Source organism: Lichenostomus cassidix, unplaced genomic scaffold, assembly GCF_008360975.1.
Source record: "Lichenostomus cassidix isolate B80296 unplaced genomic scaffold, HeHo_3.0 HiC_scaffold_33, whole genome shotgun sequence".
NCBI classification, from domain to species: domain Eukaryota; kingdom Metazoa; phylum Chordata; class Aves; order Passeriformes; family Meliphagidae; genus Lichenostomus; species Lichenostomus cassidix.
This window is the reverse complement of record NW_028147632.1, coordinates 1,601,812-1,616,099: the sequence shown is the minus strand read 5'-3', so window position 1 is coordinate 1,616,099 and position 14,288 is coordinate 1,601,812. Positions and strand designations below refer to the sequence as shown.

Below are 14,288 nucleotides of genomic sequence, written 5' to 3'. Positions count from 1 at the left end.
AACGGCAGCTCCCAGCCTCCGCCAGCCGCCCTGCAACGGCCCAGGGGGAGCAAGCCAAGGGACGCGGCTGCCGGCGCCCAGGGGACGCCAGGGACAGCGGGGGCACTTCACAAGCCTTTCCTGCAAAAGAGAAAACCATCAGCAAGGAAAAAGCAACAGCAGCGCTGGCTCCAGAGCACAGGGCCACACGAGGCCATGGCACATTGCAGTGGGGTGACGCTGGCCCCATGCCAGGCACCCAGCAGAGCTGCTCTCTCACTGCCCTGCACAGCCGCCATGGGGAGAGAAAATTGAACCAAGGCTTCCTGAGTTGATAGAAGGACCTGGCTAAGAGATCCCTCATCCAACACCTTTGTGCACAAAACAGGCTCGGAACTGGCAATGTGAATTGCATTTATTGCTAACAAACTCAGAGCAGGAGAAGAAGTAAAATTTGACTATTTAAAACACATTCCCCTAACTCGATGGCGATCACCTGGAATGGGGGTCACCAGGATTCAGCCAAACGGGGATCACTGGGGATCATCCACTGCAGATCTTCCCACAGGGGATGGAGTTGGAGCAGCAATGAAGCTCTTCCTGCACTCGGGACACTCGCAGGGCTTCCCTCACTGGTGCCTCCGTTGGTGCTGAGTCAAGTTACAGCTCTGTGAGAAACTCTTCCCACACTCCCCACACTCATAGGGCTTTTCCCCAGTGTGGATGCGCCGGTGGGTGATGAGAGAGTCATTTCGGTTGAAGCCCTTCCCACAGTCAGGGCAGCGGAAAGGCCTCTCCTGGGTGTGAATGCGCTCATGGACGAGGAGACTGGAGCTGGTCTGAAACCTCTTCCCACACTTGGGACACTCATAGGGCCTCTCCCCAGTGTGGATCTTCTTGTGCTTGATCAGGCTGGAGCTGTGGCTGAAGCTCTTCCCACATACTGCACAATCGTAGGGCTTTTCCCCAGTGTGGATCACCTGGTGCCGCATCAGGGTGGACATATGGCTGAAACTCTTCCCACACTTCCCACACTCGTAGGGCTTTTCCCCACTGTGGATGCGCCGGTGCCTGATGAGGGTGGAGTTTTGCTTGAAGCCCTTCCCACAGTCAGGGCAGCGGAAGGGCCTCTCCTGGGTGTGAATGCGCTCATGGCGGAGGAGATGGGAGCTGGTCTGAAACCTCTTCCCACACGTCCCACACTCACAGGGCCTCTGCCCAGTATGGATCTTCTTGTGCTGGATCAGGGTGGACCTGTCACGGAAGCTTTTCCAACATTCCCCACAATCGTAGGGCTTTTCCCCAGTGTGGATCTTCTTGTGCTGCATCAGGGTGGAGCTCTGGCTGAAGCTCTTCCCACATTCTGCACAATCGTAGGGCTTTTCCCCACTGTGGATCCTCTGGTGCACGATCAGCTCAGATCTCCGCCTGAAGCTCTTCCCACACTCCCCACACTTGTGGGGCTTCTCTCTGCCCTCAGGCTTCTCCCCCAGCTCCGAGCTCCGGCTGCATCTCCGGGCCTTTTCCTCCTCCTCCATCCGGCCACGCCTTGGCAATGACAAATCCTGCTTTGGGGCAAAAACAAGGGCTCAGCGCCTTGCCCTGGGGGTTCCTCCTGCCCAGCTCCAGCTCTGCAACTCTCCCAGGGGTTTGTGTCCATAAAAACCCCAAACCACCACCATTCACCTCAAAACCCTAACAGCATTTCCCCCTCTCTGCTCTTTGCACTTTGGCCTCCTCAGGCTCTCCCTTCCCTGCACTCATGGGGCTCCCGTGGCTCCCGGGCTTCCCTATTTTCCAGGGTCCCGCTTAGGGATGATCCGGGGGCTTTGGGGGTCCCAGGGGTCCCTTCTCCACTCATTCTCTGCTCCGCGCTTCCAGTGATCCCAGGCTTCCCCCTTAGCCACGCTCCCCCCTCTCCAGCCTGCCGGGGCTCCCCCAGCTCCGCCATCGCCCCTCTCCGCTCACCCCACTCCGGGGCTCCCGCCCTTCCCCTCCACCGCTCTCCCGGCGGGACCCCATGCCCCATGTCCCCCTCCCACCCCGACACCGGGCCATGCCCACCTGCAGCCCCCAAAATATCCCCCAAAGCCACACTGGCGCCTCAGCTTTGGCCTTCCGCCACATCCAAACATTCCCCCCGCACAATCAAACCCTCCCAGCGACCCCTTCACGAGATCTGGGGCTCAATCCCGGAAGCTGCGAGCTCCAAACACCCGCCCAGAAAAAACGCCGCTCGGGGACCCCCGAGACATTTGGGGCGACTTCCTCCTCCCCCTCACCTGCGGCATGCGGGGCGCCGATGCTCCCGGGGCCGCGACAAAGAGCTCCGCTCTTCTTCTGCTGCTCCTCCTCTTCCTCTCTCCAACCTCTTCCTGTTCCTCCTCTTCCTCTCTCCTCCTCCTCCCGCGGCTCCTCCTCCTTCCTCCTCCCGCCTCCTCCTGCTCGGATCTCCGGCCTTTCTCCCGCTCCTTCCTCATCCCTCCTCCTCCTCCTCCCCCCAAGCCCAGCGCCCACCCTTTCCCCCCCTTTTCCCCACGCCGTCGCATGCCGCGGGAGGAGCCGGGGCAGGTCGGGCTGGGGCAGCGCTGGGCTCCGGGCCAGGCCTGGGCGCCCCCCACGCGCCCCCTCCCCAAATTGGGCTGGCGGGAAGCGCTGGGGGCGAGGGGGGGGCGCAGGTGGGGTTGGGGTGGGGAGCGCTGGGCACTGTGGGTCTGCCTGGGAACTGGAGAGTCATCAGCGCCGCGAGCTCGGATTGGAGAATGCCCGCAGGAGACAGGAGAGTCGTGTAAAAGTGACTTTATGGATGGACAGAGGGAGAGGCCGTGGGGCATTTGCCATGGGGCTGTAAAACGCAGCCTCCTTTTCATGCTCGTTTCCCGGCCCCATCTCCCTGTCCCTTTGCCGTCTGGCTGAGGTACTTGAAGGTACAGACTTCCCGATCCGCCCACTGCCTGTGTCCCTTAATATGCACCCCTAGTTTGTGTAACATTCGGTATTCGTGGCTCTGGAAGTGTTTGTTCTGCTTGTGGAAGTTCAGGAATGGAGCAGGAGCTTGGCTGAGCAGCACTCTATATCAATTAGTAACAATTCAAATTCACAATGGGTTCTGGGGCCTGATACAAATTCTTAGGATTCCCAGGGGCTGCTCCATTGTGTAAGATTTGTTCTGGTGGCCATTCATGTTTTTTTAAACATTTTTGGTGTGCTCCCTCCTGACCCCATTGAGCAGTTTTGTGTAATTTAATCACCCAATCTTTGGATCTCAGACTGGTTTCCCTGAACTGGCAGTAGCAAAAATCCCCAGTGGTTTATTACACTCTATAGATCATCCACAATGCTAGCACATGTTGGAGTGAGGAGAGAGATGACTTCCCCCAATTTTTTTAGCGAAGTTTTCCCAACATTTTCCCACTTGCTGTTGCTCTTTGCAGATGAACCAATTTGTGCTGCTGTTGGGGTTTGACCCTGACTAAACGCCAGCACCCCTGCTCTCTCCTGCTGCACACGTGCCAGAGGAGGGGAAAGAACAAAACTGTAAAAACACACACCAAATTCATGAGTTGAGGGAGATAGGGCACTGGTAGGAGGACCCACGGAAGAAAGGGCAGACAGGCTTTAAACTTAAAGCTGGAAAATGATTTAATTACTTAACAGAGTCGGAGGATATATGAGAGGTAAAAATAAGCTTTTCGTACACCATTTGTTCACTCACCACCTCCCTCTTAAAAATTCATTTTCTATTCACCCCCCCCTTGCAACCACCAGCTCGGGTAGGGGGCAGGGTGTGGGGTATTTTCTTAGTCCATAGAGCAAGTTCATAAATCTATTCATCAGCACAATTCTTTAACTACAAATATTGTTTATCTCTGCTTATCTCTCTTTCTCTCTAGACATTTTTCCTGCTCTCACCCCTCCCTCTTAAGACGATGTTTTCAGCCCCCTTCCCTCTTTCCAAACCCACAGCACGGGCAGGCGGCAGGGTGAGGGGTTTGTTCTCTGCTCAGTCCATCAGGGAGAAGGGTCTTCTGCTTAGCCACGGGGTCCCTCCCACGAGAGACAGTCCTCTGGGAACTTCTTTGGCATGCCTCTGATCTCACGAGCAACATCTCGCCCGAATTCTGCTGCAACGTGAGTCCTCTTGTCCATAAGGTGCAGACTCTGCCGGGCCGAGGCCAGGCTGCTTCCATGCCAGGAGCAAGGCCTTTCTCTCCCTTGCAAGGCCTTTTGCAGTTTTAACTGTTTAGATGAGACTCTCTCTGGATCACAGCTTCCTCCAGGCATCCACCTGCTCCTCTGGCGTGGGCTGTGGATGGATTTCTGCACCCCTGTGGACTCCATGGGCTGCAGGGGAACCTCCTGCTCCCCCCACGGCCTTCAGCACGGCTAGCAGAGGGTTTTCAGCTGCGGCGACTGGAGCACCTCCTCCCCACCTTCTCCACTCACCTTGGTGTCTCCATGTTGTTCTCCCTTCATATGTTTTTACCCTTTCCTCCTCAAATTAAAAGCAGTGCGTTCCTACTTTTGTTTTGATTTTTTCTTAAATATGCATTCACAGAGGCAGAACTAGCACCTCTAATTGGCCCAAACCTGGCCAGCAGTATGTCCATCACCTTCAGAACCACCAGAGATTGCTGGATTTGATGTAAAAACTTCCAGAGCTTTCACTCAGGACACACAGGAGCCATCTTTGTGCCACTCCCAACCCCTTAGACACCTCCCCAGGCCTAGCACAACAGGTTCTGAGGGGTCCAAATTTCTCCTAGATGTCAAAAAATAGTTTACTGATGTTCTGGGCCAATCAAAACCACCACAACTCCCCTCTGGCCCAGTCCCTTCCCAGTCCCTCCCAGTGCCACCCAGTCCCTCTAATCCCATTCCTAGTCCATTCCCAGTCCTCCACCATCACCCTCAGTGCCCTCCCAGTGCCCTCCAACCTACTCCCCTCTCTCCCAGTCCCTCTAATCCCTGCGAGTCACTTCCAGTGCCACCACAGTGTATTCCAGTCCCTATAATCCCAACCCCATTCCATTCCCACACCTCCACCCTCTCTCCTAGTGCCCCCCAAGTCCCTACCACTCGACACCAAGTCCTCCCCACTACATTCCCATTCCCTCCCACTCCTTTCCCAGTCCCTCCCGGTCCATAAACAATCCCTCCCAATGCCACACCACCCCTCCCAGCTCTCTCCCAGCGCCCCCCCAGCTGATCCCAGTGTCTCCCCTCTCTCTCCCAGTGCCCCCCAGCGTGTCCATCTCGCTGGTGCCCTCGAGCTCCCAGCCCGAGCCCGGCCGCCTGCTGTGCTCCGTGATGGATTTCTACCCTGTGCAGGTGCAGGTGAGGTGGTTCCAGGGCCAGCAGGAGCTCTCGGAGCAAGTGATGACCACCGACCTGCTCCCCAACGGGGACTGGACCTACCAGCTGCTGGTGCTGCTGGAAACGCCCCCCCGGCGCGGGGTCACCTACACCTGCCAGGTGGAGCACGTCAGCCTGGAGCAGCCCCTGAGGCGGCACTGGGGTACGGCCAGAGCCCACAGCGCCGGGGGGAGCGGGGGAGGCACTGGGGGGGCTGGCAGGGGGATTGGGCTGTGCTGGGGGGAACTGGGAGGGAGGTGGAGAGAGGCTGGTTTCTACTGGGAGAGGGGCTTGGGGGTGTGGGAGGGCTGGGAAGGGGTTGGAAGGATGTTGCGGCGGGTGGGATGAGGTTCTGGGGGTGAGGTGGGCACTTGGAGGGAGTTTGGGGGTGCTGGTGGGCACTGGGAGGGAGTTTGGGGGTGCTGGGGGGAACTGGGAGGGAGTTTGGGGGTGCTGGGGGGAACTGGGAGGGAGTTGGAGTGAGGCTGGAGGGGCTGGAAGGAGATTGGGGATGGAAAAGCAAAGGTAGGAAGGAGGTTGGTTGTGCTGGGAAGACACTGGGAGGGACCTTGGTGAGTCCTGGTAGGGCTGGGAAGGGACTGGGAGAGGGTTTGGGGGTCCTGGGGCGGTGGGGGGCAACTGGGAGGGGTTGTGGGGTGCTGAGAGGGACGGGAGGGGCTTTGGTGTGTCCTGGGGAGGCTGGGAATGGATCGGGAGGAGGTTTCAGGGGCTCCTGGGCGGGCTGGGGGCGACTGGGAGGGTGCTTGGAGGGGCTTGGGGTGTCGCTGAGAGGATTTTGGGGGTCCTGAGCCCTGCTGACCCCCCAGAGATGCCGCCGGACGCTGCCCGAAGCAAGATGCTGACGGGGATCGGGGGCTTCGTGTTGGGCTTCGTCTTCCTGGCGCTGGGGCTCGGCTTCTACCTGCGCAAGAAGGTGAGGGGGGGTCCCGGGGGTCGTGTCCCCCCTGCCCCGGAGCGGCTGTGCTCCCCCCGGGGACCCCCAGCCCGGTGTCACCCCCTTTTCTCTGCCCACAGAGCTCCTGAGCCGCCGCCGGCCGCAGCCCCTCCCCGTGGCCTCGGGCCCGGCCGGGACCCCCCGCTCTGTCCCCGCGCTGATTTTGGGGGGTCGTGTGTCCCCCCAGCCCTGCTGCCACTCTGACCCCGCCCGGCTGCTCCCAGTGCTCCCAATAAAGCTTCCCAGTTGGCTCCGGTCGCGTTTCTTGGGGGGCACTGGGGAGGGACTTGGGGGGACCCCGCGGTGGGGCTGTGATTGGGGGGCAGACCTGACCCCGGGATGGATCGGGAATGGGGACCCCGTGTGTCCCCAAGTGTCACCCCGCTCTGGGGGCCTTGGGAGGCAGCTGAACCCCGACACGGCACACAGCGAACCCCAAAAAAGGCGCTGAGACCCCCTGAGCCCCCCAGAACCTCCAAACCCCATAGAAAAACAGGCCCGAAAAATAGCCCCGCGAAAATGAGCCAATGGGAGAAGGCGCTGAGCGATTCTGATCCAATCCGAGCTCGCGGCGCTGATGACTCTCCAGTTCCCAGGCAGACCCGCAGCGCCCAGCGCTCCCCACCCCAACCCCACCTGCGCCCCTCCCCCGCCCCCAGCGCTTCCCGCCAGCCCAATTTGGGGAGGGGGCACGTGGGGGGCGCCCTGGCCTGGCCCGGAGCCCAGCGCTGCCCCAGCCCGACCTGCCCCGGCTCCATCCCGGCTCCTCCCGCGGGATGCGACGGCGTGGGGAAAAGGGGGGGAAAGGCTGGGCGCTGGGCTTGGGGGGAGGAGGAGAAGGGATGGAGGAGGAGGAGGAGGGATGAGGAAGGAGCGGGAGAAAGGCCGGAGATCCGAGCAGGAGGAGGAGGCGGGAGGAGGAAGGAGGAGGAGCCGCGGGAGGAGGAAGGAGAAGAGAGGAAGAGGAGGAGCAGGAAGAGAGGTGAGAGGAAGAGGAGGAGCAGGAAGAGGTTGGAGAGAGGAAGAGGAGGAGCAGGAAGAGGTTGGAGAGAGGAAGAGGAGGAGCAGCAGAAGCAGCGCGGAGCTCTTTGTCTGTCGCGGCCCCGGGAGCATCGGCGCCCCGCATGGCGCAGGTGAGGGGGAGGAGGAAGTCGCCCCAAATGTCTCGAGGGTCCCCGAGCGGCGTTTTTTCTGGGCGGGTGTTTGGAGCTCGCAGCTTCCGGGATTGAGCCCCAAATCTCGTTCAGGGTCGCTGGGAGGGTTTGATTGTGCGGGGGGAACGTTTGGATGTGGCGGAAGGGCAAAGCTGAGGCGGCAGTGGGGCTTTGGGGGATATTTTGGGGGCTGCAGGTGGGCACGGCCCGGTGTCGGGGGGGGAGGGGGACATGGGGCATGGGGTCCGGCCGGGAGAGCGGTGGAGGGGAAGGGCGGGAGCCCCGGAGTGGGGTGAGCGGAGAGGGGCGATGGCGGAGCTGGGGGAGCCCCGGCAGGCTGGAGAGGGGGGAGCGTGGCTAAGGGGGAAGCCTGGGATCCCTGGAAGCGCGGAGCAGAGAATGAGGGGAGAAGGGACCCCTGGGACCCCCAAAGCCCCCGGATCATCCCTAGGCGGGACCCTGGAAAATAGGGAAGCCCGGGAGCCACGGGAGCCCCATGAGTGCAGGGAAGGGAGACCCTGAGGAGGCCAAAGTGCAAAGAGCAGAGAGAAGGAAACGCTGGGAGGGTTTTGAGGTGAATGGTGGTGGTTTGGAGTTTTTATGGACACAAACCCCTGGGAGAGTTGCAGAGCTGGAGGTGGGCAGGAGGAACCCCCAGGGCAAGGCGCTGAGCCCTTGTTTTTCCCCCAAAGCAGGATTTGTCATTGCCAAGGCGTGGCCAGATGGAGGAGGAGGAAAAGGCCCGGAGATGCAGCCGGAGCTCGGAGCTGGGGGAGAAGCCTGAGGGCAGAGAGAAGCCCCACAAGTGTGGGGAATGTGGGAAAAGGTTCAGGCGGAGATCTGATCTTATCCGGCACCAGAGGATCCACACTGGGGAAAAGCCGTATGAGTGTGGGAAGTGTGGGAAGAGCTTCAGCCAGATGTCCACCCTGATGCAGCACCAGGTGATCCACACTGGGGAAAAGCCCTACGATTGCACAGAATGTGGGAAGAGCTTCAGCCACAGCTCCGCCCTGATGCAGCACAAGAGGATCCACACTGGGGAAAAGCCCTACGATTGTGGGGAATGTTGGAAAAGCTTCCGCGACCGCTCCACCCTGATCCAGCACAAGAAGATCCATACTGGGCAGAGGCCCTATGAGTGTGGGAAGTGTGGGAAGAGGTTTCAGAGGAGCTGCGATCTCCTTCGCCATGAGCGCATTCACACCCAGGAGAGGCCCTTCCGCTGCCCTGACTGTGGGAAGGGCTTCAAGCTCAACTCCACCCTCATCAGGCATCGGCGCATCCACACTGGGGAAAAGCCCTATGAGTGTGGGAAGTGTGGGAAGAGCTTCAGCCGGATGTCCACCCTGATCACACACCAGGTGATCCACACTGGGGAAAAGCCCTACGATTGCACGGAATGTGGGAAGAGCTTTAACCACAGCTCTGCCCTGATGCAGCACAAGAAGATCCACACTGGGGAGAGGCCCTATGAGTGTGGGAAGTCTGGGAAGAGGTTTCAGACCAGCTCCCATCTCCTCCGCCATGAGCGCATTCACACCCAGGAGAGGCCCTTCCGCTGCCCTGACTGCGGGAAGGGCTTCAAGCAAAACTCCAACCTCATCACCCACCGGCGCATCCACACTGGGGAAAAGCCCTATGAGTGTGGGGAGTGTGGGAAGAGCTTCAGCCATATGTCCACCCTGATGCAGCACCAGGTGATCCACACTGGGGAAAAGCCCTACGATTGTGCAGAATGTGGGAAGAGCTTCAGCCACAGCTCCAGCCTGATCCAGCACAAGAAGATCCACACCGGGGAGAGGCCCTATGAGTGTCCCAAGTGTGGGAAGAGGTTTCAGACCAGCTCCCATCTCCTCGTCCATGAGCGCATTCACACCCAGGAGAGGCCCTTCCGCTGCCCTGACTGTGGGAAGGGCTTCAAGCGAAACTCCACCCTCATCACCCACCGGCGCATCCACACTGGGGAAAAGTCCTACGAGTGTGGGAAGTGTGGGAAGAGCTTCTCACAGAGCTCTCATTTGACTCAGCACCAACGGAGGCACCAGTGAGGGAAGCCCTGCGAGTGTCCCGAGTGCAGGAAGAGCTTCATTGCTGCTGCAACTCCATCCCCAGTGGGAAGATCTGCAGTGGATGATCCCCAGTGATCCCCGTTGGGCAGAATCCTGGTGACCCCCATTCCAGGTGATCCCCGTCGGCTGATGGGAAGGTATTTTAAATGGTCAAAACTTACTACTTCTCCTATTCTGAGTTTGTTAGCAATAAATTCAATTCACTTCCCCAGTTCTGAGCCTGTTTTGTGCACAAAGGTGTTTGATGAGGGATCTCTTAGCCAGGTCCTTCTATCAGCTCAGGAAGCCTTGGTTCAATTTTCTCTCCCCATGGCGGCTGTGCAGGGCAGTGAGAGAGCAGCTCTGCTGGGTGCCTGGCATGGGGCCAGCGTCACCCCACTGCAATGTGCCATGGCCTCATGTGGCCCTGTGCTCTGGAGCCAGCGCTGCTGTTGCTTTTTCCTTGCTGATGGTTTTCTCTTTTGCAGGAAAGGCTTGTGAAGTGCCCCCGCTGTCCCTGGCGTCCCCTGGGCGCCGGCAGCCGCGTCCCTTGGCCTGCTCCCCCTGGGCCGTTGCAGGGCGGCTGGCGGAGGCTGGGAGCTGCCGTGGGGGCCGTGGGGCTGCCCCGGGGGCTGCGTGCCGAGGCGGGGCCGGGAGGTGCGGAGCACTTGGTCGCTGTTTGCAGAGCAATGGCGCCTTGGGCCCGGGCCCGTTGCAGGGCTGTTCCTCATGTGCGGCTTTGGCCTCGGCCAGCCCGGGGGGCACTGAGAGCGCGGGGCTTGGGCTGTGCGCTGTGCAGAGCCCGCGCCTCGCTGCACTTGGCTGGCTGTGCTGTCACTCGGGATTGTCCCAGCGCCATTGCTGCTCGGTGCCAGCGAGCGGGGACAAGGCCGGCGCCGGTGTCGCCCCCAGGCAGGCAGGCAGGCAGGCAGGGCTTTAGTGGGGCAGCAGCGGCGCCATGGTGGGAGCGTGTGTGCGGGCCGGGAGCGGCGGCAGCGGGCGGAGCCCGGGGAGGCGGCGGCGGAGCTCGGAGAGGCTGTCCCAGCGCAGGTGGGAGCCGCGCTGCCTTGTGCCGGGGCTGGGGGCTCGCTGCGGGCGGATGGAGGGGATGCAGGGGGCGGCAGGGGGGCTGTGGCGGCTTCCTTCTCCCGTCTCCCTCCCTCCCTCCCTCGCTGGCTGTGGCGCCGTGTTGCCGCTGGCCTAAGGCCGCTGAGGGAGCGGCTGCCCGCGGTCTCCTTGCCGCTGCTGCCTCGGCAGGAGGCGGTGCCGGAGCAGCGCTGGCTCGTCCCGCTCGCTGTCGGTAGCACAGAGGTGGCTGCGCTGTCGGCGGCAGTGTGCGGGAAAATCCGCGTGGCCAGAGGTTTGTGTGGCCGCAGGAGACAGAGGAGTCGTGTGAAAGTGACTTTAGGGATGGACAGAGGGAGACGCCGTGGGCCATTTGCCATGGGGCTGTAAAACGCAGCCTCCTTTCTATGCTCGTTTCCCCGGCTGCGTTTCATTGTCCCTTTGCCCTCTTGTCACCGTACCTGCGGGAAAAACAGAAACCTTTCAACACGATTTTCAATGTTAGAGAGTCAAGGCGTTACTTTATTATCTGAGCAGGATGTTGTTCTGGCCAGGATGTACCACGGGAATCACCTCATCCAGAGCCTGGGTTTGTAGAGAGAATCGTTCTATGGCACATAAGTTTTGGAAGATTTTTTAGGTATTTTTTACACTCTAAACTCATTGAAGGTATTTTGGTCAGTCTTAATTGGTTCCATGTTGTTCATTTTCTAATCGATGGTTTCCTATTGGATCCAGATTGCTTCTCTTCTGATGCTAATTAGGTCTTCCTTCTTATCTCTCTTTAGCCAGACAAGGTGTCTCCAAACAGCCAGGGGTGAGGTTTGGAGCTGATGTTCGTTAATGGCTGCTGATGGCCTTTTGTCTTTTGGGCTCCTCCTAGTCTGTAGTTATGTTGAGCTCATCAGACCTCACAGGGCAGAAAAATGTCCTGGAAAAAAATCTTAAAATTCCTTTTCCCTGGGTAAGAAACCAAACAAACAAACCCCTTGACAAAATTTATAGGAAATATTTAAACTGGTATATTTTCCAACACACTGTCTGAGGTACTTGGAAGGTACAGACTTCCCGATCCGCCCACTGCCTGTGTCCCTTAACATGCACCCCTAGTTTGTGTGACATTCGGTATTCGTGGCTCTGGGAAGTGTTTGTTCTGCTTGTGGAAGTTCAGGAATGGAGCAGGAGCTTGGCTGAGCAGCAGTCTGTATTGAAGCATGGAATTGACTCCACAACTCAGATAGTTATGAAGTAGGTATGTGTTTATTCCAGCTGGGGTGCATGGGGGGTAGCCCCTCCAAAGGCATGCACACCTCAGCAACACTTCAGGAGGTTTACATCAGGTTACAGGTTACTTATGCATATTTTAGACAAAGCCCCTATACATATTAATTACCTATCCCCGATTCATATTATAATGAGTTCAAAGTTCACCTAAATATGCTCGCGCAAGCGCTGTGTCTCAGATTAATTGTGGGCAAGGGTCCCAAATGGTTAATGACGAGGTAATCAATAGTCTTCCTCAAAATGAACTCTTCACCTTGCTCCCTTGCGCATGCTCCCTTGGTTCTTGGTCCAAGTCCAAGCCTGAGAACCCACCTGTACCGGTTCAGGGTCCAAGGGTGGGATGCTCAGTTACACTCAGTGGTTTTTCTCAATTATTTGGCTCTCTTCTCTCTATCCTCCCCCATACTAGGTAGGCACAAAATCATTAAGCGAATCACAAATTGCCTCCAGCAGGCAAATCTTAGTAAATCATTATCCAATCTCTGGCCTTCTAAATCAGTTCAAAAGTTATTATTATCGAACTTCCAGCTCTTTTAAATTAATAATTTCTATTTTACCCTAACTCAGAAGGCCTTCCTTCACTTGTGCCTCTTCTGGTGTCGGGTCAAGGCAGACCTCTGTGAGAAACTCTTCCCACACTCGGGACACTCGTAGGACTTTTCCCCAGTGTGGATCACCTGGTGCCGCATCAGGGTGGACATCTCCCTGAAGCTCTTCCCACACTTCCCACACTCGTAGGGCTTTTCCCCAGTGTGGATGCGCCGGTGGGTGATGAGGTGGGAGTTTCGGTTGAAGCCTTTCCCACAGTCAGGGCAGCGGAAGGGCCTCTCCTGGGTGTGAATGCGCTCATGGAGGAGGAGATGGGAGCTGGTCTGAAACCTCTTCCCACACTTGGGACACCCATAGGGCCTCTCCCCAGTGTGGATCTTCTTGTGCTGGATCAGGTTGGAGCTGTGGTTGAAGCTCTTCCCACATTCTGTGCAATCGTAGGGCTTTTCCCCAGTGTGGATCACCTGGTGCCGCATCAGGTTGGACATCAGGCTGAAGCTTTTCCCACACTTCCCACACTCATAGGGCTTTTCTCCTGAGTGGATTTTCTTGTGCTTGATCAGCAAGGAGCTGTCGCTGAAGCTCTTCCCACATTCTTCGCAATCATAGGGCTTTTCCCCAGTGTGGATCACCTGGTGCTGCATCAGGTTGCACATCTGGCTGAAGCTCTTCCCACACTCCCCACACTCATAGGGCTTTTCCCCAGTGTGGATCCTCTGGTGCACGATCAGCTGACATCTCCACCTGAACCTTTTCCCACATTCCCCACACTTGTGGGGCTTCTCTCTGCCCTCAGCCTTCTCCCCCAGCTCCGAGCTCCGGCTGCATCTCCGGGCCTTTTCCTCCTCCTCCATCCGGCCACGCCTTGGCAAAGACAAATCCTGCTTTGGGGCAAAAACAAGGGCTCAGCGCCTTGCCCTGGGGGTTCCTCCTGCCCAGCTCCAGCTCTGCAACTCTCCCAGGGGTTTGTGTCCATAAAAACCCCAAACCACCACCATTCACCTCAAAACCCTCACAGCATTTCCCCCTCTCTGCTCTTTGCACTTTGGCCTCCTCAGGCTCTCCCTTCCCTGCACTCATGGGGCTCCCGTGCCTCCCGGGCTTCCCTATTTTCCAGGGTCCCGCTTAGGGATGATCCGGGGGCTTTGGGGGTCCCAGGGGTCCCTTCTCCCCTCATTCTCTGCTCCGCGCTTCCAGGGATCCCAGGCTTCCCCCTTCGCCACGCTCCCCCCTCTCCAGCCTGCCGGGGCTCCCCCAGCTCCGCCATCGCCCCTCTCCGCTCACCCCACTCCGGGGCTCCCGCCCTTCCCCTCCACCGCTCTCCCGGCCGGACCCCATGCCCCATGTCCCCCTCCCACCCCGACACCGGGCCGTGCCCACCTGCAGCCCCCAAAATATCCCCCAAAGCCCCACTGCCGCCTCAGCTTTGCCCTTCTGCCACATCCAAACGTTCCCCCCGCACAATCAAACCCTCCCAGCGACCCTGAACGAGATTTGGGGCTCAATCCCGCAAGCTGCGAGCTCCAAACACCCGCCCAGAAAAAACGCCGCTCGGGGACCCCCGAGACATCTGGGGCGACTTCCTCCTCCCCCTCACCTGCGGCGTGCGGGGCGCCGATGCTCCCGGGGCCGCGGCAGACAAAGAGCTGCGCGCGGCTTCTGCTGCTCCTCCTCTTCCTCTCTCCAACCTCTTTCTGTTCCTCCTCTTCCTCTCTCCTCCTTCCTCCTCCCGCGGCTCCTCCTCCTTCCTCCTCCCGCCTCCTCCTGCTCGGATCTCCGGCCTTTCTGCCGCTCCTTCCTCATCCCTCCTCCTCCTCCTCCATCCCGTCTCCTCCTCCCCCCAAGCCCAGCGCCCACCCTTTCCCCCCCTTTTCCCCACGCCGTCGCATGCCGCGG

At 59.1% G+C, this 14,288-nt stretch overlaps 4 protein-coding genes across 4 annotated transcripts in view; 3 read left to right on the top strand and 1 right to left on the bottom strand.

Moving 5' to 3' along the window:
- LOC146421399 (uncharacterized) overlaps positions 1-14,288 on the bottom strand; it is a 43,751-nt gene that overhangs the window by 8,594 nt on the left and 20,869 nt on the right. The window contains 2 exon segments of the mRNA XM_085047533.1: positions 613-1,401; positions 12,459-13,123. Of these exon segments, the coding sequence (XP_084903659.1) occupies positions 613-1,401; positions 12,459-13,123 (1,454 nt within the window).
- On the top strand, positions 3,909-6,526 carry LOC146421402 (class II histocompatibility antigen, B-L beta chain-like). The gene is made up of 4 exons (XM_085047120.1): positions 3,909-3,962; positions 5,038-5,497; positions 6,162-6,268; positions 6,370-6,526. Exons 1-4 carry the CDS (start codon positions 3,909-3,911, stop codon positions 6,376-6,378), a joined length of 630 nt encoding a protein of 209 aa, XP_084903246.1. The 3' UTR covers positions 6,379-6,526.
- The window catches only part of LOC146421398 (uncharacterized), a 48,055-nt gene continuing 41,062 nt past the window's right edge, over positions 7,296-14,288 (top strand). The window contains exon 1 of the mRNA XM_085047537.1: positions 7,296-7,422. Coding sequence (XP_084903663.1) covers positions 7,414-7,422 — 9 coding nt within the window. The 5' untranslated portion in view covers positions 7,296-7,413. The remainder of the gene's footprint in view (positions 7,423-14,288) is intronic.
- Positions 8,032-9,726, top strand: LOC146421401 (uncharacterized). Its single transcript, XM_085047427.1, has one exon. The coding sequence runs from the start codon at positions 8,166-8,168 to the stop codon at positions 9,492-9,494; it is 1,329 nt and encodes a 442-aa protein (XP_084903553.1). The 5' UTR covers positions 8,032-8,165; the 3' UTR covers positions 9,495-9,726.